Source organism: Trichomycterus rosablanca, chromosome 14 (genome assembly GCF_030014385.1).
Source record: "Trichomycterus rosablanca isolate fTriRos1 chromosome 14, fTriRos1.hap1, whole genome shotgun sequence".
In the NCBI taxonomy this organism is placed as follows: Eukaryota; Metazoa; Chordata; class Actinopteri; order Siluriformes; family Trichomycteridae; genus Trichomycterus; species Trichomycterus rosablanca.
Window position 1 is genome coordinate 13669113 of NC_086001.1, and position 27252 is coordinate 13696364.

At 39.5% G+C, this 27252-nt stretch overlaps 1 protein-coding gene across 4 annotated transcripts in view; it reads right to left on the reverse strand.

The window, feature by feature from the left end:
* Positions 1-27252, reverse strand: part of LOC134326126 (sodium/potassium/calcium exchanger 2-like) — a 129879-nt gene that overhangs the window by 47757 nt on the left and 54870 nt on the right. For 2 of the 4 annotated variants that reach the window (XM_063008337.1, XM_063008334.1), the window contains exons 1-3: positions 25529-25614; positions 20250-20443; positions 14772-15675 (exon numbers count right to left, since the gene is read on the reverse strand). In XM_063008337.1, the coding sequence (XP_062864407.1) occupies positions 14772-15572 (801 nt within the window). In that variant the 5' untranslated portion in view covers positions 15573-15675; positions 20250-20443; positions 25529-25614. Of the gene's footprint in view, positions 1-14771; positions 15676-20249; positions 20444-25528; positions 25615-27252 lie in introns of those variants that run through there. The other 2 variants (XM_063008335.1, XM_063008336.1) reach the window with 2 other exon arrangements.

Here is a 27252-nt window from a genome sequence, read left to right on the forward strand (position 1 = left end):
AGCATTTTATGATGGAGATGAGCTCTGGCACTGACACAATGATCCGCAGTAACTGTAATTAACTCCAGTAGACAACAGCAGCCATGCACATGTGCACACGTACACACACACACACACACACTCATGCATACACATAAATGTATGCACATAAACACAGAAGAGACTACACATGTGCACAGCTGCACATTCACACACTTAAGTTTCCATGGTGATGGACGACTAAAAGCTGGCTCGAGTTGGCAAACCATTACACAGCCAAAAGTGAGCAGGGTGTGCTAACTGGTGGATTATTGGCTATTAAGGTCACACCTACTGCTATCAGGTGCATATAATAAAGCATGCACCCATCAATAATTACTGGAGAGCTCAGTGATTTTCAGCTTGACATGGTAATAGAATTCCACCTTTCCAACAATCAGTTTATAACATTTCTGACCTGCCTCAACTGCTTTTTTTTATCTGTAAGTGCCGTCACTGTAACTTGTAAATATCTAGGACTAAAACCAAAATGCCACATGAGCTCACAGAACAGAACATAAATTATCAATCTTTGCTAAAATCATTAAAAAAAAATTGTTTGCTGAGTTTGGTAATCTTGACTAAAGCCCTGACCTCAATCTTACCCAAACTTTGGAAGAAATCAGAACCCTGACTCAACATCCAACTGTACTAAATGCTGCTGTGGTTAAATGGAAGTGAATCCCTAAAAAATCCAGTAAAACACTCCATTTGTCAGGGTAGTACAATCTAAACAAATAGTTTACCAGAGCAATTCAAGATACATTTCTAAATCACAAACTACTGCAATACTAAAACAGACACTGCATAATTTCTAATGCAGTAAAATCTACCCATGTAATGCTTTCATCTATTTTATTGTAATTTATTTAAATATTAAACAATGCCAGCAATGCTCCTCATTGGTCAAACAAGCTTTCTAATTTCAGTCCAAATGGTTAAATGTCTTCAATCCACTTGCAAAAGGCTAAAGACCTGTTCAGATATATTACAATATATTCATTTAATCTTATGACTATATTAAATAGCTTAGTACAATAATATAATCTCCTCAGATATCTTAATATAATAATTCAATCTCTTCAGACAGCCTAACATAATAATATAATCTTTTTAGGTATTCTTACTACAATAATATAATCTCTTTAATATAATCTGCTTAATGTATTAATATAATCTCCTCAGATATTTTTGCACTGTCATTTGCATTTTTTAAAAATCAAGGTGCAATTAAAACCAATGGTTTCTTGTAGCAATGCCATAAAAATGCCCTGCTATGTGTCCCAAACCTTTTAATAGATGGTTCTTAAAACAAGTCATGGTTAATGCAGGTGAAGTGAATAACACTGATTATCTCTTCATCACGGCACCTGTTAGTGGGTGGGATATATTAGGCAGCGAGTGAACATTTTATCCTCAAAGTTGATGTGTTAGAAGCAGGAAAATGGAGGAGCGTAAGGATTTGAGCGAGTTTGACAAGGGCCAAATTGTGATGGCTAGACGACTGGGTCAGAGCATCTCCAAAACTGCAGCTCTTGTGGGGTGTTCCCGGTCTGCAGTGGTCAGTATCTATCAAAAGTGGTCCAAGGAAGGAACAGTGGTAAACCAGCGACAGGGTCATGGGCGGCCAAGGCTCATTGGTGCATGTGGGGAGTGAAGGCTGGCCCGTGGGGTCCGATCCAACAGACGAGCTACTGTAGCTCAGACTGCTGAAGAAGTTAATGCTCGTTCTGATAGAAAGGTGTCAGAATACACAGTGCAGCACAGGTTGATGCAAAGCAAAAATGGTTCAGGAATGGTTTGAGGAGCACAACAATGAGTTTAAGGTGTTGACTTGGCCTCCAAATTTCCCAGATCTCAATCCAATTGAGCATCTGTAAGATGTGCTGGACAAACAAATCTGATCCATGGAGGCCCCACCTCACAACTTACAGGAGTTAAAGGATCTGCTGCTAACATCTTGGTGCCAGATACCACAGAACACCTTCAGGGGTATAGTGGAGTCCATGCCTCGACGGGTCAGGGCTGTTTTGGCAGCAAAAAAGGGACCAACACAATATTACAATGTTATGGCTGATCGGAAAAAATCTGTATGGTATAATGAAATAAGCTAATTAGTGATCTAAACTATCTAAATAAGCAAACATTATTATTATTATGTGGCTAATACAATTCCATGTTGTATAGTAAAAGATAGCTATCTGGATCAAGTCTTTAAAAACTTATTTTCATCTCATGTAACCCAAATCCGGCAGGGATAATCACAGGATCAAGTCTATGATCCAGCCGACTCAGGGAGAATTGCTATATGTTTCCACAAGATGAAACGTATTATCTTATTTAACACACACACAGCATTTGCAGTGTTATGTCTGTGTGCTGATAAAATATAATAATTAAACCATAGAATTTCAGTGCCAGTGCACAATTTGACAGAATAGTTAAACAATTACCAGAACCATGCCAGCCAACAAAAAAGCCTATTTTACTCATTCAACTGAATTATTCAACATCAGCAGCATTTAGTGAGTAAAAGCATTTCCCACAAGAGGACCAGCACTGTCAGCAAAATGCATTTTGTCTCAGTGGGGACTTTATATGTGCTCTCTCACCCTTGAATCATGGCAGAACTCAGTAGAACTCTAGACAACTGCACAAAATCCTTTGTAGCAGATGAACCCTGAAGAAATAATCTGCTGTCATGAATATGACAAGTCAGATGAAAGTTACATCAATCATACTATAGTGGTATGTAGGCAAGATGAAAGTGTTGAGTGTGGCTCAGCGGTTCCCTGTAATCACTGGGTGCAATACAGTAACATACCCCAGATCGGTCAACAATCCATCAATCATGTCTGTATGTAGATGCCCAACTGGCCAATAGTACCGCTGGGCATTCACACCTTAGTGGTTGGACCTCAGTGATTGTGGGCTAGCGTTATTTACCGCTGTGCCACCCGAATGCCCATAATATGGTGGTAGCTTACTGGGTAGAGCTTTGGCCAATCAATTGAAAAGTTGAAGGTCGAATCCCAGCTCCGCCATGCAGCCACTGTGGGCCCTTGAGCAAGGCCCTTAACTCTGCCTGCTCCAGGGGCACCGTACAATGACTGACCCTGCGCTCTGACCCCAAAAAATTTACTGTTCACCTGTATGTATATATATGCAGCATATATATATACATATATACAGTCATGTGAAAAAGTTAGGACACCCCATGAAATCCTTTGTCCTTTTGAACATATTTAAACATTTGAGCTTCATTTGAACAGTACTGCGAGATGGAGCTTATATAACAACTAAACAAATAAAATGTTAAAAATTACTTTTAAACACAAGCTGTAAAATGTAATGAACAAAAAAGGAAATTTATTGTGAGGAAAAAGTTAGGACACCCCCACATTTATTACTACTTAAAATGTCTAAAATTAGAATCCGGTGCACCACATCAGCTGCAATGATTAGACCATCGTTAGAGAACATTGAAGTTTTATTTAAACCTCAGACATTAGTTTGGTTTGCTCTTGATTGTTGAAGTAAGTGATATCACCATGGTGAGATCTGAAGAGCTTTCTGAGGCCTTCAGAAAGAAGATCTAAAAACAATTAGAAATCAGCCATTCCACTGTCCGGAAAATCATTTACATGTGGTGAACATTTAAAACAACTGCCAACATGGCCAGGTCAGGCTGTCCTAGCAAGTTCAGCCCAAGAGCAGACCGCAAGATGCGTAAAGAAATCTCCAATAATCCTACAATGTCATCATGGGACCTACAGCTAGCTCTTGCCACAGTTGATGTCAAGGTACATGCATCTACCATCAGAAAGAGACTGCACAAGTTTGATTTTCATGGGAGGTGAGCAAGGAGGAAACCCTTGCTGTGAAAAAAACATCAGGGCAAGACTAAAGTTTACCAGAGAACACCTAGACAAAGACCAGGACTTCTGAAACAATGTGCTTTTGTTTAAATATGTTCAAAAAGACAAAGGTTCTCATGGGGTGTTCTAACTTTTTCACATGACTGTATATATATATATATATATATATATATATATATATATATATATATATATATATATATATATATATATATATATTTATATATATATATATATATATATATATATATATATATATTTACCACAGAATAGGTATTATTTAGGTGGTGGATCATTCACGGCACTGCAGTGACACTGACATGGTGGTGGTGTGTTAGTGTGTGTTGTGCTGGTATGAGTGGATCAGACACAGCAGCACTGATGGAGCTTTTAAACATCTCACTGTCACTGCTGGACTGAGAATAGTCCACCAACCAAAAATGTCCAGCCAACAGCGCCCCGTGGGCAGCGTCCTCTGACCACTGATGAAGGTCTAGAAGATGACCAGCTCAAACAGCAGCAACAGATGAGCGATCATCTCTGACTTTACATCTACAAGGTGGACCAACTAGGTAGGAGTGTCTAATAGAGTGGACAGTGAGTGGACACGGTATTTAAAAACTCCAGCAGCGCCTAAATAATACCTGCTCTGTGGTGGTCCTGTGGGGGTCCTGACCACTGAAGAACAGGATGAAAGCAGGCTAAAAAAGTATGTAGAGAAATAGATGGACTACAGTCAGTAATTGTAGAACTACAAAGTGCTTCTATATGGTAAGTAAAGCTGATAAAATGGACAGTGAGTGTAGAAACAAAGGAGGTGGTTTTAATGTTATGGCTGATCAGAAACTTTACACCAGCATAACATGGTGGTAAAACATCTAATATAAAAGTGAAAATGCAAGGGTTAAAATTTTTTGCCAACATCCGTAATGGATACCTGGCATGCTGGCATGTACAACTTAATGGCATAAGTGATTGATTGAAGCAATTGGAAAACCGACAAAAGTTTGACCTCACCTTTGATCTTATTAAACATTAGTGACAGACAGACTGCGGGAATAAGAATGGGGAGGAGTCCTACAGCTCCATTTAAGCATGACATTTCACATAAGTGTCCTGATAGCTCATGAAAACAGGCAGATGGATGTTGGTTTTCAACTGTGCACTGCACCATAAGAAATATAATCATTGATGATTGCATGCTTGTGTGTGCTAGAGTGCAAGAAGAGCAGTCTTGCCTGCTAACCAAACCACTACCTGTTGCCAGGCAACCTGGAGGGTCGATTCTTTGGTGAACAACGTGTGTTGTTGAAAATATAGCACATTAAAAAAACACAGGCTGAAAAACTGACATCAAATCATTATTGCTTTGTCAGAACCACTCTGTCATTTAATCATTTTCACTCAGTCACCATCGGTTCCTACCGATTCCAATCAGTCTTTGTCTGAAACCCCATTATTACCAGGTGCTCGTTCATGAAATGCGGTAACACTGAATCCAAGTTGGAGATGGAGGGAGAGAAGTGTGAAGAATTGATTAAGAGACCTAAATCATGATGAAAAATTAACAGAGGGGATGACAAGCAAAAATTGAAAGAAGTGAACTATAACTAAAGTGGAGGAATGATCAGGAAAAAAGAGGAACAATAGAAAGAAGAAAATGCTGAATCTGTTTACGAACTGTACGCACAACTCAGCAAGAATTGCTTTCACAACTTTTGCATGTTTGTCACTGATAATACAAAGATCAACATTTGACAAGAATGCTTCATTTCTTTGCAACTCAAACCAGCTACCTAATCTTTCATGAACAACCCTAATTCCAAAAAAGTCTGGACAGTGGGTAAAATGCACATAAAAACTACATTTTTACATGTTACAAGCAACACAGAGTGTTCAACTAGAACAGCTGAGGTGCTCCAGTGCAGTTGCACTGGGGCGATCCATTTCTGTTTGGAAGGCATTTATGGATGAGCTTAAGAGGCCATAATCTTATTTTATTTCATTCATTTAATATTTTCTTTTTTTATCTAATTCAATTTTATTCAATTGTTTATTTAATTTTATCTAATAATCATTATTATTTTTGAACCTTCTTTACGTATTATACATATTGTTTTATATTCATTTATTTTCATTAAGTAATTAGTCTATTTTTTTATTGATTATTTTTGTATAGTGTGGGATGTTTTGTTAATGTTCATTGTTGTTCCTGTTTAAAAACTTAAATAAATAAAATATACAAAAAAAAAGCAACACAGAGAAGATTTTACCTGTAAATATATACTAATCCTTAATTTAATGCATGCAACACATTTCAAAGAAGTTGGGAAAGAGGCAATATAAAACTGGACAATTTGTGGGAAGATAATAATAATAATAATATAAGTCCATAGTTTAAAAGTTTTTTTCAGTGTATGAATGTAAGACATTTAGAGATCTGACCACTGATAAATATCTGTCTGTGAAAAGCCAAGTTTGTAAACAAATATGGAAATTAAGTGTGGCTTTCCGTGTAGGAACCCAACACTGACAGGTGATAAGAAGTGGCTGCAGATTGGATATGGTTATGCAGCAAATTTACAGTCTGGAATTGGAAGATAAAGGGGGGGGGGGGGGGGGGAACCAGAAAAAAAAAGAAGTTTAAGCAAAATCTAATAGTGTATTTATTTACCACTTATGCAGTGTTTATTACATTTAAAGCGAAATAATTTTTTATTTCTTTAGTATATACAGTGTATCACAAAAGTGAGTACACCCCTCACATTTCTGCAAATATTTCATTATATCTTTTCATGGGACAACACTATAGACATGAAACTTGGATATAACTTAGAGTAGTCAGTGTACAGCTTGTATAGCAGTGTAGATTTACTGTCTTCTGAAAATAACTCAACACACAGCCATTAATGTCTAAATAGCTGGCAACATAAGTGAGTACACCCCACAGTGAACATGTCCAAATTGTGCCCAAATGTGTCGTTGTCCCTCCCTGGTGTCATGTGTCAAGGTCCCAGGTGTAAATGGGGAGCAGGGCTGTTAAATTTGGGTGTTTTGGGTACAATTCTCTCATACTGGCCACTGGATATTCAACATGGCACCTCATGGCAAAGAACTCTCTGAGGATGTGAGAAATAGAATTGTTGCTCTCCACAAAGATGGCCTGGGCTATAAGAAGATTGCTAACACCCTGAAACTGAGCTACAGCATGGTGGCCAAGGTCATACAGCGGTTTTCCAGGACAGGTTCCACTCGGAACAGGCTTCGCCAGGGTCGACCAAAGAAGTTGAGTCCACGTGTTCGGCGTCATATCCAGAGGTTGGCTTTAAAAAATAGACACATGAGTGCTGCCAGCATTGCTGCAGAGGTTGAAGACGTGGGAGGTCAGCCTGTCAGTGCTCAGACCATACGCCGCACACTGCATCAACTCAGTCTGCATGGTCGTCATCCCAGAAGGAAGCTGACGCACAAGAAAGCCCGCAAACAGTTTGCTGAAGACAAGCAGTCCAAGAACATGGATTACTGGAATGCCCTGTGGTCTGACGAGACCAAGATAAACTTGTTTGACTCAGATGGTGTCCAGCATGTGTGGCGGCGCCCTGGTGAGAAGTACCAAGACAACTGTATCTTGCCTACAGTCAAGCATGGTGGTGGTAGCATCATGGTCTTGGGCTGCATGAGTGTTGCTGGCACTGGGGAGCTGCAGTTCATTGAGGGAAACATGAATTCCAACATGTACTGTGACATTCTGAAACAGAGCATGATCCCCTCCCTTCGAAAACTGGGCCTCATGGCAGTTTTCCAACAGGATAACGACCCCAAACACAACCTCCAAGATGACAACTGCCTTGCTGAGGAAGCTGAAGGTAAAGGTGATGGACTAAACCCAATTGAGCACCTGTGGCGCATCCTCAAGTGGAAGGTGGAGGAGTTCAAGGTGTCTAACATCCACCAGCTCCGTGATGTCATCATGGAGGAGTGGAAGAGGATTCCAGTAGCAACCTGTGCAGCTCTGGTGAATTCCATGCCCAGGAGGGTTAAGGCAGTGCTGGATAATAATGGTGGTCACACAAAATATTGACACCTTGGGCACAATTTGGACATGTTCACTGTGGGGTGTACTCACTTATGTTGCCAGCCATTTAGACATTAATAGCTGTGTGTTGAGTTATTTTCAGAAGACAGTAAATCTACACTGCTATACAAGTTGTACACTGACTACTCTAAGTTATATCCAAGTTTTATTTCTATAGTGTTGTCCCATGAAAAGATATAATAAAATATTTGCAGAAATGTGAGGGGTGTACTCACTTTTGTGATACACTGTATGTCCACACAATATATGGCTTAAATATTCATACTAAGATTTATACTAAACCCTTTTTTAAAATAATCATTTTAATTCCATGATGTGTTAATGCTATAATATCTGCAATGTGAATAACATAATATGATGAAAACTTTTGACCTATAGTTTCCCAGGTATGCTGTTATTTAAACAATTATATATGTTGTTCCTGCTGACAGGTTCAAGAAGTTTCATGACGTTGCGAATTCTTAAGGGAGAAGCAGGTGTAAGGTAATAAGTAATTACTAAGGCAGGAGACAAGGGGAACACGTACAGATTGGGAAGGGGGGGTAAGATGAGAGGAAATGACTTAATGAAGAAAGAGAAGAGGTGATACAGAGTAAAATATGAAACATGGCAGGAGAAACTAATTATGGGAAGAAAGGAACTGTAAAGAGAAGACTAAGCACTGGACAAGAAGAACAAAAGAGATGAGAAATGAATTAAAAGAAAACAAAGGAAATGTGAAGAATCAAAGGAAATGTGAAGAATCAAAACAAAAGAGGAAAAAGACAAGTAAAGTTACAAGTAAATATTGAGGAACAGGACATGAGAAGTAAAATAAGGAGGAAAAAGTAGGATCCTAAAGAAGGTGAAAAGAGGGCTGATAGAATAAACAGAAGAGAAAAAGTACCTTAATGTTACTTGTTACACACATTTTTCATTTGTGGGGGGTGGCCAGTATTCCCCTTAATGAAAAACAACAGCAAATTCAGAAAAGTAATGCACACTTTGATGGGTAAAAATGCCAAAAAATCTAAATTCACAACAAAATCTACACCTAATCGCCTAAAAATACAAATATGAAAATTCATAAAAATCCAAAATAAAATCTCTTATTCATGAAAGTTTATTTATAAGAGACACTTTGCTGTGGCTCGCTTTGCATTAATTATTTTCATCATCTTTCTGGAACTCAAAGCGAAGTCCTAGGAACTGTTTGTATCCGTTTGTGGCAAGTCACAGATCAGAGCAAAGACATAAAACATATTTGAGACTTAGAGTATTCCCAGGACCCAGTGGCGCCAATAATCTAAAATAGAGCTACATACAACTGTGAACCTTTTTAAAGTTTGCCGCCTGACCAAACTGGGCATCCGGGCAAGAAAAGCCTTGATCAGAGAGATAGGAAAGAACCCAACTGTCAGTCTAAAAGAGTTCCAAAAGTCCGGTGTAGAGAGCGATCAGAAAACCTGTTGGATGGACAGCCATCTCTACAGCACTCCATGAATCAGGTCTTTATGGTAGAAGCAAAAAATAAGCCACGGTTGAATATAAGACTAAAACACTCTCGCAACATGGGGAAATAGATTCTCTGGTCTGATAAGATAAGAAAATTTACTGTTAGGGCAGAACAACAAGCCTACATGGCACTACACGTCACCTGGCTAATGCAGTGAAAGATGGTGGTGGCAGCATCATTCTATGAGAGTACTTCTAACCAGCAGGAACAGTAAGACTTAAGAATTAAGGGATAGATGAATGCAGCCAAATACAGAAACATTGTTGATGAAAGGCTAATCCAAAATGCAAACAAACTCAGACTAGTGCAACTGGAGTGGATTTAAGGCAAGTCTCTGAATGTTGCCCAGCCAAATACCAGACTTTAAGGCTAAACACCTGTTAGAATACCTAAAGATGTTTGCCATTCAATTAAAAAAAAAGCTTGAGAAGATCTACCATGAAAAATGGGATAAACTGCCTCAATCCAAGTGTGCTACGCTTGTAGAGATGAATCCAACAAGACATGCAGCTGTAATTGCCATATAGCCTTCTACAAAGTATTAAATAAAAGGGTTGAATAATTTTGTAAATAAAAAATTATTGATTGCTGGGATCTATTCAAAATCAAATCCACCATATAAAGTATGCAAAAAGTCAACTGTTACATGCACTGCTTAGTAACTTGATTGTAGCCTAGTGGTTAAGGGCAGTTATAGCCTAGCGGTTAAGGTATCAGTCTAGTAATCGAAAAGACGCTGGTTCAAGCCCCACCACTGCCAGGTTACCACTGTTGGGCACTTGAGAAAGGCCCTTAACCTTCAATTGCTTTGACAATATATACCGTCACAGTTCTGTAAGTCGCTTTGGATAAAAGCATCTGCTAAATGCCGAAAATGTAAATGTAAATAATTGAGCGTTTGCAAGTGATTTGAAACATGCTGGAAAAGATCACTCATGTAGTGTGTGAAACAATTAATGAGACACATGCGGTGTGTGGTTTGAGACACAGCCCTCCAGCTTGTTGGCTAATGAAGCATCTCTACATTTTGTGCCACTTGAAACAGTAAGATTTGTATAATATGCACAAATATTACACTGTTGCATTGCATCCCCCTTGTAAAGCTGTTACAGTGGTACCTTGAAACTTAATGTCAATTGGTTCTGGGACTGGCGTTGAGTTTCGAGGTATTTTTTCCCATAAGGATGTATAGGAAACCAGTTAATGGGTTCCATGGTCCCGTGGAACTGCATATATTTTAGGCTAATGTAAAACAATGGGGTTGTTTTTGACACTTATACACTGAAAATAACACAAATATAATGTAAAAAACACTGAAATAAAAAGCTGATTCTTATAATGTATCAGAACCTTGAGCTGTAACACAAGTTTAAAAGTGAAACAGTGAGGAAAATCCAGCTTAAAACAGATACATGTGGAGCTTTCAGAGTGAATCTGATGATTATTCCACACAAATGCAGATTCGTCTCATATGCACACTTTTATGATGTATTACCGCTAAACAAAGCAACTGTTTATTGTTCATTTGAAATTAAATAAATACATTTAAAAAAAACAAACTGAACAAGTTGAGTTTAAGGGTACAAATTTGTTGAGAAACTCAAAGGTGTTGAGTTTTAAAGATTTTGAGATTAGGAGACGTTGAGTTACAAGGTACCACTGTATTTTGTAGACTGTTTATAAATTCACACCCTCACATTTCAAGTCTTGCATCCCTCAAGTAAATCTCTACTCCACTTTCCGCATTGCAAAAAGTATAAGAGGAGAGAACAGAGGAGCGTAAGGAGATGAATTATGAGTGAAGTGACAGATGGAGTAGAGAGGCAATACATAAATAAAGGGGGAGGTGGGATGGGGACAGAATAAGAAAAAGAGACAGAAATGATGAGACAAGAGGGTTAAATTATGAGAAGAGGATTAGACATCAGGAGTCTAGAGGAAAGAGAGGGTAAATAAGGAGAGGAGTAAATCTCAGTGGAAACGGATGGATGGTAGGGTAAATACAGACAATGATGAGAGGGAAGGACTGAAATAGAAAGCAGGAAGGAAAGAACTAGAGAATTAAATTGGGCAGACAAGTGAATAACGAGAAGAAAAAGAACCAATGAAATTCTCTAAGAAAGAACAGAAATCTAAAATAAGAATCAATTACCTTTACATTTTATGCATTTAGCAGACGCTTTATCCAAAGCGACTGACATTACTGTGGCAGTATATATTGTCTAAGCAATTTAGGGTTAAGGGCCTTGTTCAAGGGCTCAAAAGTGGCAGTGGCAGGGCTTTAACCAGCGACCTTTTGATTACCAATACCTAAACCACTAGGCTACAACTTCCCCATTCTAATTAAAGTTAGAATGTGAGGGACAAAAGGAAAAATAAAAATAAGAGAAGGAAGAAATACCTTTATGGCATTTAGCATATGCTTTTATCCAAAGCAACTTACATTTGTGACTGTATACAGTACAAGTATTTCAAAATTAAGGGCAATGCTTAAGGGCCCAACAGTGGCAATGGGGGGATTAAAACTGCAACCTTTCATTTACTAGTCCAGTACCTTAACTGCCCCACTAAGTTATTGTGCTTAGAACTGAAGCCTAAGTTTAGAAAAGAGACAGTAAGAAAAGGAAGAACGGTGTAGAGAAGCGGTCCCCAACCACCGCTACTGGTCTGTGGCCCGGTCACAGTTCAACAATGCAAGCATCAAAAACTTAAAAACACCACTGGGCCTGGTTCCTTGTCCAATAAGATTACAGTTATGGCAATGAACAGAGCTCAAATCAAGCATGGCAAAACTGGCAAACATTCTCAACAAATGCATTACAAATTTATCCATCCAAAGTACAAAGTAACACCTTCAATGTTAGATTACAAAGGTTTTAGAACTAGGTCAGGTGGCAAAGCTGTAACATTTCCACTCTGGTGTGCTAGCGAGTTCGAGTCTCAGCGCACACGCCATACACCTATATCAACAACAATCGTCTCATCTGTAAGGTTGTTTGCCAGATTAAATAAATCCCTCATAACTGCTCGTTAATCAAAGGTGCCTGCACAATAAGACGGGGGATAATGGGGATCAGTGCGTGACTCTCAATACGCAATACAGACCCTCATATGAACCTGCCTCATGTGGGTAGAAAGAAGCAGCCGGCTCTGAGCACAGAACGAGAGTGGAGGATTGAAGCGGTAAAGGCTGAAATATGAACCAAGCAATTGGATACAACTAGATTAAGGGAAAATTGTGGGAAAATGTATGAATAGAACAGAAAAAGGTGTGCAAATAGCCTTTCACGTTTGTATTCAATATTTTTTTTTTTCTCAGCTGCTCCTGCTCCTGTACCAGATGCCCTTCCTTATGCAACCCTCCTTATTTTTATCTGGGCTTGTACCTGTAGCACCACTGAAATTCAAACCCCAGATTTCAGCATTTGTGAGCTAGCGTATTTTACCACTGCACTACCTGAAAGCCCTTTGTATTAAATATTGTTTGTTTGCAAACTAACCTAGTAAAATAACCCAATTAACCTAATTAAATCTTTTAAATAATATTCCGTTCATGTTAATATAAATGATATACTGTATAATATAAAATATAAAGTAATATGCTGGTTTACACTGATCAGCCATAACATTAAAACCACCTCCTAGTTTCTACACTCACTGTCTATTTTATCAGCTCCACTTACCATATAGAAGCACCTTGTAGTTTTACAATTACTGACTGTAGTCCATTTGTTACTCTGCATGCTTTATTACCCTTCTTTCCTGCTGTTCTTCAATGGTCAGGACCCTCACAAGACCACCACAGAGCAGGTATTATTTGGGTGGTGGATGCAGTGACACTGACATGGTGGTGGTGTGTTAGTGTGTGTTGTGTTGGTATGAGTGGATAAGACACAGCAATGCTGATGGAGTTTTTAAACACCTCACTGTCACTGCTGGACTGAGAATAGTCCACCGACCAAAAATATATCCAGCCAACAGTGTGCTCCGTGGGCAGCGTCCTATGACCACTGATGAAGGTCTAGAAGATGACCAACTCAAACAGCAGCAATAGATGAGCGATCGTCTCTGACTTTACATCTACAAGGTGGACCAACTAGGTACGAGTGTCTAATAGAGTGGACAGTGAGTGGACACAGTATTTAAAAACTCCAGCAGCGCTGCTGTGTCTGATCCACTCATACCAGCACAACACACACTAACACACCATCACTGCAGTGCTGAGAATAATCCACCACCTAAATAATACCTGCTCTGTGGTGGTCCTGACCATTGAAGAACAGGGTGAAAGCAGGTTAAAAAAGCATGCAGAGAAACAGATGGACCACAGTCAGTAGTTGTAGAACTACAAAGTGCTTCTATATGGTAAGTGGAGCTGATAAAATGGACAGTGAGTGTAGAAACAAGGAGGTGGTTTTAATGTTATGGCTTCATTTCCACAATGAAGTGTGCAAAAAAGGGGTCTGAACATTTCTGAAGCCACTTTAAGTTACTGGAATAAAATGGAGTGGAAGTAATGAGTTAAGTAAAAAGTAAGAAGCAAAAAAGAGAAAGGAAATGAATAATTAATGAGTGATGACCTGAAAAACGTAGGTACACGGCAGTAGAAAAAAACTGAAAAGGAGGCAAAAGAAAGACAGAGAGAGAGAGAGAGAGAGAGAGAGAGAGAGAAAGAGAGAGAGAGAGAGAGAGAGAGAGAGAGAGAGAGAGAGATTGCCTAAAGGAAACGTTGATTAGAAACAGTAAAAAGGAAAATGAAAGAAGTAGAAAAGGGTTGAAGAGGGAGTCGTGACCATTAGGATGTGTGAGGGGGGGGAGTGAATTAAAGGTAAAGGAATAAGAGTGAGTAAGTGTGGACAGTAAAGTAAAGTTAAGAATAAATAAGGAAAAATGGTGACAGGAAAATTTTTTTAGAGGAGATAATAAAGATAGAATATATGTGGGAAGGGTCATAAGAGAAGGAAGATACAGAGAGAGAATATGACTAAGAGTTGGAAGAAAAGGGAAAGGAAATACATTTTAAGGCAAGGCTGGGCAAAAGGCATGATGAGAGGAAGGGCAAAAAGTTAAGAGAAGGCTATAGAAATAGAACAGGTAAGAGGTGAATCATGAGGCAAGCAAGAGAAGTAAGAAGAAGAGGCAGGAAATATAAATAAAATACGAAAACGACAACAGAAGGCAAAAGAAGAGTGAGGAAGAAAGGCGAGGAAGTGAGGGCTTCATCATATAATAAGTTAATGTAGGTAGAGGCAGAGGAAGACTAAAGTTGATGAGTCTGACTTACCTTGGGCTGTGTCTCGGCCACCTCCACCACTTGGTTGCGGTTTACCAAGCCCTTAATGAAGGCCTCCATGTGCGCGTTGTACTTCATGAAGATCACATAGGCAGCGTAGGACATTAGCAGGCTCATGCTCTCCCAGCAGCTAATGAAGTTGTCCAGAAAGAAGACGATAAGCATGATCAGGTCCAGAATGTAGAAGGACACGTCACGGAAAAGCGGCCACCACGTGAGGTTGAGGATCTCGCGAGAGAACACGGCACACATGCCGATCACGAACAAGATGTTGAACACGGCCGAGCCCACGATGGTGCCGATCCCCACGTTGCTGTGCGAGATGAAGACGCCGATGACAGAGGTGAAGAGTTCGGGCGCAGAACCTCCGGCTGCCATGAAGGTGGCGCCCGCTACGTCGTCCGAGATGGCCAGCTTCTCGGTGATGACGGTCAGCGCGGGCACAAAGAACTCGTCGCACACTATGGCCAGCGCGATAAACATGTACAGCATGCCGAGCATGTGCAGAACGACTGCACCCTTGCGTCTTTCCTCCAACGTGAACAAGTCCTCAGGGTACTCGCCCTGATTCTCACCCTCAGATTCATTGCCGTTACTAGCTGAGAGTAATGTCCTGTGGGGGGCAGGGCCGCTATTCAGTTCTGGTGAGGCGGATGAGCCCCATGAAGAAGTAAGGGAGGCACCGAGGGAAAAGACGGACACAGAGCTTATTGCCAGGAGGCCGAGTAGAAGCGTGAGTATCCGCACCGGACGCAACTTCCTCTGGATGATACAGCGCGATTGAGGACCCATGTTGCAGCACTTGGCTAGAATGGCTTAGCACAAACAATACATGCCACAGCTGTGCAGAAAATGCAGATGTTTTTCAGCAGTCCAGTGGCTTCCTCATAGTAATCTGGAATAAACAAAGCAGAAAGAATTGGTCATGAGAAAATGTGGATTTTTTTTGCATTTATTCCATAATTTTCCTTCCAATCTAGTCATATCCAATTACCCAATTGCATTACGCTTCCTCTCTACTGATGCTGATCTCCACCCTGGTTGAGGAGAGCCGAGACTGATACACGCCCCCTCCGACACGTGTGCAGTAGCCGACTGCATCTTTTCACCTGCACCAGGTGAGTTCATATGAGGATCAGCTTTGTGTACAGAGAGACACACCCTGATCACATTATCCTTCGTCTCTGTGCAGGCACCATCAATCAGCCAGCAGAGGTCGTAACTGCACCAGTTATGAGAAATCCCCATCCCACTTAATCTTAACATGTTGTTTTTCTGTGAAAACAACATTAAACCCACTCTCCCCAACCCAAAGGAATCAGAAATTGGTCCATATTTAAGGCACCTGATACTTCGACCAGAATAGGAAGTTGCATTTTGCAGTATGGGGAAAATGTGAAGAAACCATATCCAAGCGTCCTTATCTCAGACATGGCTAACTGATATCCAACCAGGTTGATAACACTGCTGAGATTTAAACACTAGAGCTTGAGCTTGAGCCCCAAGTTTTTATATTATTAAAAATGCCTGCAAATAAAATAAAAATGATAATCGATTAAGGTTAGATTTTTCTGCTTTGGTTCTTATCGGTTAAGGAATTTAATGCAACTGTAATAATTTAATGGGATTATATAATTAATCTCATGAGAAAAACAATAGTATTCAGACTGGAGTGGCCAATTCATCATGATTGGTGGTTGTGCTCAAACTTAAAACACACCAGTGGGCTCTCTGGTGGCGCAGCAATTTAATGCGCTAGCACCTGTGCCATCAACTGGAGCCCACATTGACACAATTAACTGTGTCTGAGGGGAGAATGATCAAAGGGGTTTCTCGTTCCTACTGCAATTGGGGCCTCTGCTGTCTGGTCGAGGTGCCTGCATTAGAGATGCTTGACTCACAAGAAAAGATTACATTTCAAGCGGTAAACCCATTACAGACACCTAGGATAACCGGGGTTTGTTGTAAAGGTGTTGAGAGTAATAAATTCACAAAGATAAAATAATGCACATCATAGCTTATTTATTTTAAAAAAGTCTGTTGTGTGGTACTCAGGAGGTGCAGCAGTTTGGTACACTAGCCCACCACTCAGCTATGCTTTTGGTAGGCTGGGCGTCAACATAGACATGACTGGCTTTATCTGGTTGGGGGATGGCCGAAGCCCTGGGACAGACTGGCGACCTCTCTGGGGTGTGCCCCTACCTTGAACCGGACCCGGTGAAACTTTCACCTCAATAAAACTTTTTAATGTGTAGCCACTGATGCACCACTGCTTTTACATCATCATCACATGAAAATCTTCTGCCCCTTAAAGCTTTTTAAAGGCATAACATTATGACCCCTTAAAGGCATAACAGTATGACCACTGACAGGTGAAGTGAATAACACTGATTATCTCTTCATCACGGCACCTGTTATTGGTTGGGATATATTAGGCAGCGAGTGAACATTTTATCCTCAAAGTTGATGTGTTAACAGCAGGAAAAATGAGCGAGCGTAAGGATTTGAGCAAGTTTGACAAGGGTCATTGTGATGTCTAGACGACTGGGTCAGAGCATCTCCAAAACTGCAGCTCTTGTGGGGTGTTCCCAGTCTGCAGTGGTCAGTATCTATCAAAAGTGGTTTTAAGAAGGAACAGTGATAAACCGGCGACAGGGTCATGGGCGGCCAAGGCTCATTGATGCACATGGGGAGCGAAGGCTGGCCCGTGTGGTCTGATCCAACAGACGAGCTACTGTAGCTCAAACTGCTGAAGAAGTTAATGCTGGTTCTGATAGAAAGGTATCAGAATACACAGTGCACCACAGTTTGTTGTGTATGGGGCTGCATAGCTGCAGACCAGTCAGGGTGCCCATGATGACCCCTGTCCACCGCCGAAAGCAACAATGGGCACGTGAGCGTCAGAACTGGACCACAGAGCAATGGAAGAAGGTGGCCTGGTCTGATGAATCACGTTTTCTTTTACATCACGTGGATGGCGGAATGCGTGTGCGTCGCTTACCTGGGGAACACATGGCACCAGGATGCACTAAGAAAATATGGCAAAGCCGGCAAAGGCAGTGTGATGCTATGGGCAATGTTCCGCTGGGGGTCCTCGGGTCCTGCCAACCATGTGGATGTTACTTTGACACGTACCACCTACCTAAGCATTGTTGCAGACCATGTACACCCTTTCATGGAAACGGTATTTCCTGATGGCTGTGGCCTCTTGCAGCAGGATAATGCACCCTGCCACAAGGCTAAAATGCTTCAGGAACGGTTTGAGGAGCACAACAACGAGTTTGAGGTGTTGACTTGGCCTCCAAATTCCCCTGATCTCAATCCAATCGAGCATCTGTGAGATGTGCTGGACAAACAAGTCCGATCCATGGAGGCCCCACCTCACAACTTACAGGAGTTAAAGGATCTGCTGCTCATATCTTGGTGCCTGATACCACAGCACACCTTCAGGGGTCTAGTGGAGTCCATGCCTCGACGGGTCAGGGCTGTTTTGGCAGCAAAAGGGGGACCAACACAATATTAGGAAGATGGTCATAATGCCTGATCGGTGTGTACTGAGAACCAGCATTTTAATCTTAGAAAGTAAGGTGGTTCTAGAACTTTTGTTAATCCCATTAAAGATTTTGAGCACAGCTTGAATAAGATAACAGGTGTGTGTTTGATGATGTGTAAATAGTAGCTAGGCGTCTATCCCCAATTACTAATCGAATCTGTATCTCTATTTAATTGGTAGAAATTATGTATGCTAGCAAATCAGGTTAAGGTTATTGTGTTTGCAATAATGTGCTGCATCAGGACAATGAATATAAACAACTACGCAAAGAGAAGGGGGTTCTGTGTGATTCATATACAGCCTCTTAAGAATCTTTTAAATTTGAGACATAAGAATTGCTCCCATTACAAAATGTTTTACACAGATTCAGTCTGGGTTTCATTTTCAAATGTTTGACTGAGAAAGCCCCAATCTATGCTTTGATTGACAACTGCTCCTAAGTTTCAAATGAACAAACTGATTTCCTCTGCATGTTCAGCTGGCTGTCTGTGTTAAAAACAGTTCTGCTACAGATTCTATAGAGATATGTTTAAAATGTAAAAAGGAGTATTCCTTTAACTCAGAGGTAATCTCTGTGTGAGAGAGTGATACTACCCGTACAAACGCCCCATGGGACAGTCTCACAACGCTGACTGGCTCTTGTGCTCAGCTGTGTCTGCATGCTCAAGGTCACCATGAAAACATGCAATGTCAAACACGCCACCAACTGAAGAGATTAAACGGGACCGATGCCGTTCGGCTCTCTGTGCCGTGTGTGCTATTTATAAAAGTCACAAGCTCATGCACTGTTTTGAACATTGCTGATTGACACCAAATGTTCGTTTTAAAACGGACAGGTTTGCAAGGCTTGCGGGACTGCTGCATACTGCCAGTCGGTAAGGTTTACATTAGGTATTAGAGATGCATTTTTAATCGTAAACACCTACAGTCTAGGTCAAAATTAGACACATCATAATGTGAAAAAGCTTTGCATTCACAATATTAATCTAAAGAGAAAGTCTAGCTGTTTTTTTTTATTAATTGTACTAATTAATAAAAAGTTCTAATGAAAAAAGCTAATATTCTTCCAAATGTATTAAATTCTTAAATAGATCTGTGCTCATAAATAATAACATTGATAGAAAAAAACTGTTATATTAAACACATATGGTGTTTTAAATTGAGCAACTCACCGATTAAATATGAATTAGACATTAAAAAGTAGTTCCGTGCTATTAAATATGTACAAAACCAAATGATTTCCCCACAGCGAGTCTCTACTGGAGCTCATTAAACCTTTTAAACTGCCACTGTGTTCCATCTGAGCTCATCCACATTTGCTGCTGATGTCCATTTCATTATATCTGTGTTTGCATAAATTACTAAATAGCATTTGCATTACAATTTACACTGGAACACAGCAAATCAGCCTGGATCAACTGCAACTGCAATGTATAACACTAAACAGACTGGCTTTGTAATGGGATTAGTGGGGGGTTCAACTTAAACCCACTAAAGCCATGCAGCCACTGCTGCTGACAACTCATATTGTAAAGTATTGTAAGTCATTTGATAGTTTAGGATGTGCATTTTGAACAGAGAATAAATTTAAATAATGCTACCATGTACATCTGCTGTCGTAGATGCACAGGAGTACCTTGCTGGGAAAGGAGAGGGGGCATCTCTGAAGGTGCTCATGCCCTTTAAACTGCATGCACATTTACATGCACATTGCCGTGAAATCTGCACTTCGTACAGTCAGAGATTTAACAGCAGAGTGCCGAACATTATATTGAATATGAAAATATAATCTATAATGCCAGTTATATAAATGTTCAAATCAGCAAGAATAAATGACATCTCTGAAAAAAACACATGCAAAATGAATTCCTAGACCATGACCGAGCATGTATCATTTAAAGAAATGGAGTACTCACTTGCATGGATATGAGCGGCAGCAGCAGGTTGGCTGTCCGTGAGCTCTCTGTGCTTTCTGTACTGGTGATGCTGATGCTGCTGATGCTGATGAGGGTGATGCGAACGATGATGCTGTATGTGGGTGGAGCTTCACAATAGGGCACACATCTTTTCCAGTGCTTCAGCTTCTTTACTTGGGTTGAACTGGAGTTAACTGGACAGTAAAAATAAACATCATGTATTAATACAAGCTTACTATTTGGACAAATATTTCAGTGCATTACTTGCAATAAAGATTTGGACGCTTCTATTGGCAACTATGCGCCTGCGGGTTAGTGATGAGTCGTTTGGCATCGAACCGACTCCTACTCGGCTCCTTCAAACAACGTGTGCCGACTCGGCGTTTGTGTGTGTGTGTTTAAACAGGTCAAATATATTTAGAGACTTTATGTAATTAAAATTTTGTAAATTCTTATTCGTTTACTGACTTATAAATGAATAAATTAGTCAGTAGTAAAAAAAAAAAACTGTAATGAACTGGAAGTATGCTGAATAGCAACAAATTAAAGGCATACAATTATTAAATATCTCTATTATACATTTACATTGTCAGCATTTAGCAGACGCCTTTATCCAAAGTGACTTACATTACAGTTACAGTATATAGTCTGAGCAATTGAGGGTTAAGGGCCTTGCTCAAGGGTCCAACAGCAGCTACCTGGCAGTGGTGGGGTTTGAACCAATATTACCCAATCTCTATGATGAACAGATTTACAATATACTAAACAATTAACTTATTGTAGGTCTAACAAAATACAAACTTTTTGTGTTGTGTGTGTATAAGTTTATGAGACAAGAGTCGACTCTCTCATCTGTCATTCGACTCTCTGAAATGAACCTTAAAGCCCATGACCACAGCGGGGCGGGTGAAGGCGTTGCCCTGGTAACAGTAACAGCAGCGACAGCGTGTTTTCACTATTGATTCAATTTAAGGATTTGACTCCTTTGAACAACGTAGCGAATCATTCAGAATCAACCAGGCGTGATTTATGGTCGTTCTGTATCGACACGCGTTCACAGTTTTAAACTAATATTCTGTCTTAAACAATTAGTGATATTATACTTATACTTACTGTTATACATATAAAGTCATAACTTACTTATTACTCAAAGTTTTTAATTATTTATCACACTGACAGGCGCGTTAAGAGGACTGAATCTAAAAGTGGGACACACACGCACACACACAATGAAATGGTAGCCTCGTTACTGATCAATATTTAATTTAGCAAACTATATAGTTATACAGAATGGTTTGGTGCTCTATGTATTATGTGCAATTGATGCTTCTTTTCCATTTCATTATTTATTATTTTTATTTTATAATAATGTATTTTATATTATTTTACAGTGTTTTAGGCCAATTTTTTAGAATAAAGTTATAATAAAAGAGTAAAATCATGCAATATTTTAAAATAGAATACACCAATAATAAAGACACCCCTGAAGACAATAAAGCACATTTGTAAAGAAAAGTACTGTTTGTGTGCTCAATTGTACTTCTTCTTGTTCTTCCTCGGCCTTTGTCCCGTTCGGTTGCGGGGTCAGCTCTCGGCGGATCATGATCCGCATCGATTTGGCACAGTTTTTACGCCGGATGCCCCTCCTGACACAACCCTCCCTATTTTATCCGGGCTTGGGACCTGCACTACAATGCACTGGTTTGTGCATCTAGCGGCTGGTACCTATAGGACAATTCAGAGTTTCCAATTAGCCTGGTGGCATGTTTTTGGACTGTGGGAGGAAAACGGAGCACCCGGAGGAAACCCATGCGGACATGGCGAGAACATGCAAACTCCACAAAGAAAGGACCCGGACAGTCCCACCTGATCAAACCCAGGACCTTCTTGCTTTGGGGCGACAGTGCTACCCACTTAGCCACCGTGCCGCCCCGTGTGCTCAATTGTACATATTTTGAAAATTATATTAGCCTAAATAATACAACAAAAAAGGGATTAAACTGCTTAAACGATTTGTTATGAACAAAACAGAAATTGCAGTATACAGGTGTGTTTTCAGTAGATGTTTTAACTTCTTTTTTAAATTCCTTTTACCTGTACTGAGCAATGACAAAGTTAAATCTATTTATTTATCTATCTAAAATAAGAGAAAAAAGTTTATTAAATTTTCAGGTTTAAAGCAAGATGAATTGGTAACCGGTAAGGGAATCATGATTGGATATAAAATGAGTACCCACAGAAGGCTCTGTCCTTACGAGCAAAAGTGGGTCATGGCTCAAATTTCACTCTCTCTCAAAAGACTGCAAAACTGAAAATAATTTGCAACTACATTTATTTTAATTACACACCTAAAAAGTCTAGTAAGCATTTTTACTGATGGACAAATGTACAAGTTAGGAGATTCTGACTGCTGAAGAATGTTCTAGTCCATCAGCATTGCATTACTTCCTGCTGTGTGATGATTCAGACTTTTCCATCACTGTGATTCTGATAATGTCCGAGTGTGTGATCGGATCAGCTGTTTTTAGGGGGAGTGGATCGGTCATTGGATCGATCTGAATCATCTCAAATCCAGACAGAAACAAAGTAGGCCTATCTAACGTCTGACTCCAATACACAAACACATGTGCACACCCTCCCCCACCTGCTTAATCCAGCTTTTGTGTTCTCACAGTTTAGTAGCTGGTCAGCAGTTAGTGATGGATCGGTGTACAATGTGTTATGTTCTGGTAAAAACACCTAAATCCTGTACAAGTACACAGTGTAACACACAGGCATAGAGTCATAATTGGTTAGAATTCACATGAAATTTCACATCACCAACAAAACACCCAACATACATTAAATGTTTACATACTCATGAGTCATGGCACTTTTGGAATTTCAATCATTTCTGCAAGTGTTTTTTTATTTTTTGTGATTGATTAAATTACATTCTAGAGATTTCTACAACACCATATTAATAATCCAAGCTGCTATACTGTATGTTTCACTTTTTTCGCAAAGCCTCTTAAATAACTGTTAGTAATTTAACGTTGTTTTAATTTTTTGTTCTTCTATTTTTGCATATTTGTAACATATACAGTGATCAGCCATAACATTAAAACCACCTCCTTGTTTCTACACTCACTGTCTATTTTATCAGCTCCACTTACCATATAGAAGCACTTTGTAGTTCTACAATTACTGACTGTAGTCCATCTGTTTCTCTGCATGCTTTGTTAGCCCCCTTTCATACTGTTCTTCAATGGTCAAGACTTATTATTTGGGTGGTGGATCATTCTCAGCACTGCAGTGACACTGACATGGTGGTGGTGTGTTAGTGTGTGTTGTGCTGGTATGAGTGGATCAGACACAGCAGCACTGATGGAGTTTTTAAACACCTCACTGTCACCGCTGGACTGAAAATAGTCCACCACCAGAAACATCCAGCCAACAGCGCCCCCGTGGGCAGCGTCCTGTGACCACTGATGGAGGTCTAGAAGATGACCAACTCAAACAGCAGCAATAGATGAGCGATCGTCTCTGACTTTACATCTACAAGGTGGAACAACTAGGTAGGAGTGTCTAATTGAGTGGACGGTGAGTGGACATGGTATTTAAAAACTCCAGCAGCGCTGCTGTGTCTGATCCACTCATACCAGCACAACACACACTAACACACCACCACCATGTCAGTGTCACTGCAGTGCTGAGAATGATCCACCACCTAAACAATACCTGCAATACCTTATGGCAGAAAAAATACTGTTCAGGTCCTATGTGCAAATGTCATTTCCCTCTTAGTTACTAAATCTACCAGTAAACCAAATTAAGGTTACAAGTTACCGGTTCAGTTTTACTAGCCACACCCAGAATTATTCTCCAGTATCTCCAATTCATCTCACTTGCATGTCTTTGGACTGTGGGAGGAAACTGGAGCTCTCGGAGGAGACCCACGTGGACACGGGGAGAACATGCAAACTCCAGACAGAAAGGACCCAGACCGCCCTACCTGTGATCGACCCTTCTTGCTGTGAAGCGGCAGTGCTACCCACTTAGCCACCGTGCCGCCCTTAAGGTCAATGTACTGTATATAATCTAACTAGACAAAATAGTATCCATGGGAAACTTGCAAGAAACAAACCATCCTGACCAAAAACAACACAAATGCCAAAAGATATTTCTATTCCCCCCAAGAACTTCTGGCATATAGTTTTGTGGACTAATGAATCAAAGGTAGAACTTTTTGGAACACTTGGGTTCCGTTACATGTGGCATAAAGCTAACATCAATTCCACAATAATAACATCACACCAACAATCAAATATGATTATGATGTGATGATTCTGGCCTGCTTTGTTTCAGCAGGACAATTGATGGAACCATGAATCTGCTCTCTATTGGAAAATCCTGAAAGGGAATGTCTGACCATCAGTTTGGGACTGAAAGCTCAAGCACAGTTAGGTTATGCAGCAGGACAGTAATCCCAAGCACACCACAAAGTCAACAAAATTGGGGTTTTGGAGGGGACGAGTCTTGACTTGAATAACATTGAGATGCTGTGACAAATTGGCAAGGGGCAAACACTGTTTCACAGCTTTGTATGAGTCATTATAGCTGGTGCCTTCGGCTTAGTACATGAAACAGCAAAGGAAACTGTTATTAGGTGTCGTCAAACTAGCCCCAATTTATATGTGAATAGAGAATTCACTAGCTGTAGTCAGTCCATGCCAGAAAGCTCAACTATTTACTACTACACCAACTTTATAAAAAAACGCTGTGTGTATATTTATGATCCAGCAGTTTGTCATAATTTTAGAAAACTCCAAATATAACCCCAGATAAAATAACTTCATAAATACACTAAATGGACAAAAATATTAGGACACCCCTTCTAATTATTGAATTCACGTGTATTCGCCACAACAATTGCAAACAGGCGCAATAAGCAATAAATCAGTTCTATAAACGAAATTATATGCTTCAAACTTTGCAGCAAGAGTTTAGGAAAGGCCCATTTCTGTTTTAGCATCACTGTACCCCTGTACACAAAGCAAAGTCTATAATGACATGAAGAAATGCTTGATTTAAAGATGTTCTAGTAGCCTGCACAGAGTCCTAACCACAACAGAAAATGAGGAATAATAGATAGCGGACAGCTCACAATACAATAACCACGATAAAAACAGTAGTTAACAGTTTTGCTATTACAATTTTAAAATAATATGTGATGTGGGCAAAAGTGCAACTATAATGTACAAAATATATGTAGTGAAAAAAAGACAAATGTTATTTACCTGAGTCCTTAAGTAGACTGTTAGCCTTTCAAAAGAGGTCAGATGTAAATGACATTTGTTTCATCAAGTGATGGACGGGTAGCAATTTTGTGATGGCAATTAACCACAAACATTGAAAACACAACCAAGATCACTCAGTATTAACCACAAACATTATTAACCACAATAATCCCACAACAGACAAAACAACCCAGTATTAACCCAACACATTTCAGACACAAGCAAAACCACTCAGCATTAACCACAAACATTGAAAACACTACCAAGACCACTCAGTATAAACCACTGATATTTCAAACACACAATAAACCCCCAACACAAACAAAAACAACCCAGTATTAACCTAACACATTTCAGACACAGGCAAAACCACCCAGTATTAACCACAAAAATTTAAAACACTACCAAGACCACTCAGTATTAACCACAAACATTTCAAACACAACCAGTACTACTTAGTATTTACTCAGACATTTTAAACACACAATAATCCCACAACACAGACAAACCAACCCAGTATTAACCACAAACATTTCAAACAAAAACAACTCAGTGTTATTAATCACATACATTTCAAACACAAACAACGCAGTATTAATCACATACACAAATAAAACCACTTAGTATTAACACTGCAAACACACACAACACCAACCACTGAGTATTAACCACAACTATTTCAAACAAAAACAACTCAGTATAAATCATGTACATTTCAAACACAAACAAATCAGTATTAATCACGTACACAAATAAAACCACTTAGTATTGACACTGCAAACACACACAACACCAACCACCCAGTATTAAACACCCAGTATTAAACACCCAGTATTAATACCAACATTTCAAACATAACCACCCAGTATTATCAACAAACATTTTAAACTAAAGTTAAACCCACAAGATTTCAAACCCACATTAAACTCACTATAAAAATATAACTGTGCAGTATTTACCACAAAACCTTGCAATAAAACTAAAAACAATATTACCACACAACATAAAATCTCATCTCAAACACACAAAACTGCTGTACAACCGTTCTACCCACAACAAATAAACCAACTCCACAACAATACAAACACATGCACACCAAACAAATAACAACACAATATGAACCACAAAGCCAAAACCCAAACAATAAACTGTCTAAACCACAAGCAAGACATGTTACATAAAGTAAAACACTACAGAAAAAAGAATCACACACTAAACAATAGAACATGATCAATACTAAGATACAATGTTAACAAGAAAATACCAATAACACAATATAAACCATTGATAGTACTATCTACTGCAAACATCTACTAAACCATGTAACAAATGTAAACACAATGTAAACCATTAACAGTACTAATATCCACACTGCAAACAAATACTAAACCATGTAACAAATGTAAACACAATATAAACCATTAATAGTACTAATATCCACACTGCAAACAAATACTAAACCATGTAACAAATGTAAACACAATATAAACCATTAATAGTACTAATATCCACACTGCAAACATCTACTAAACCATGTAACAAATGTAAACACAATGTAAACCATTAACAGTACTAATATCCACACTGCAAACAAATACTAAACCATGTAACAAATGTAAACACAATATAAACCATTAATAGTACTAATATCCACACTGCAAACATCTACTAAACCATGTAACAAATGTAAACACAATGTAAACCATTAATAGTACTAATATCCA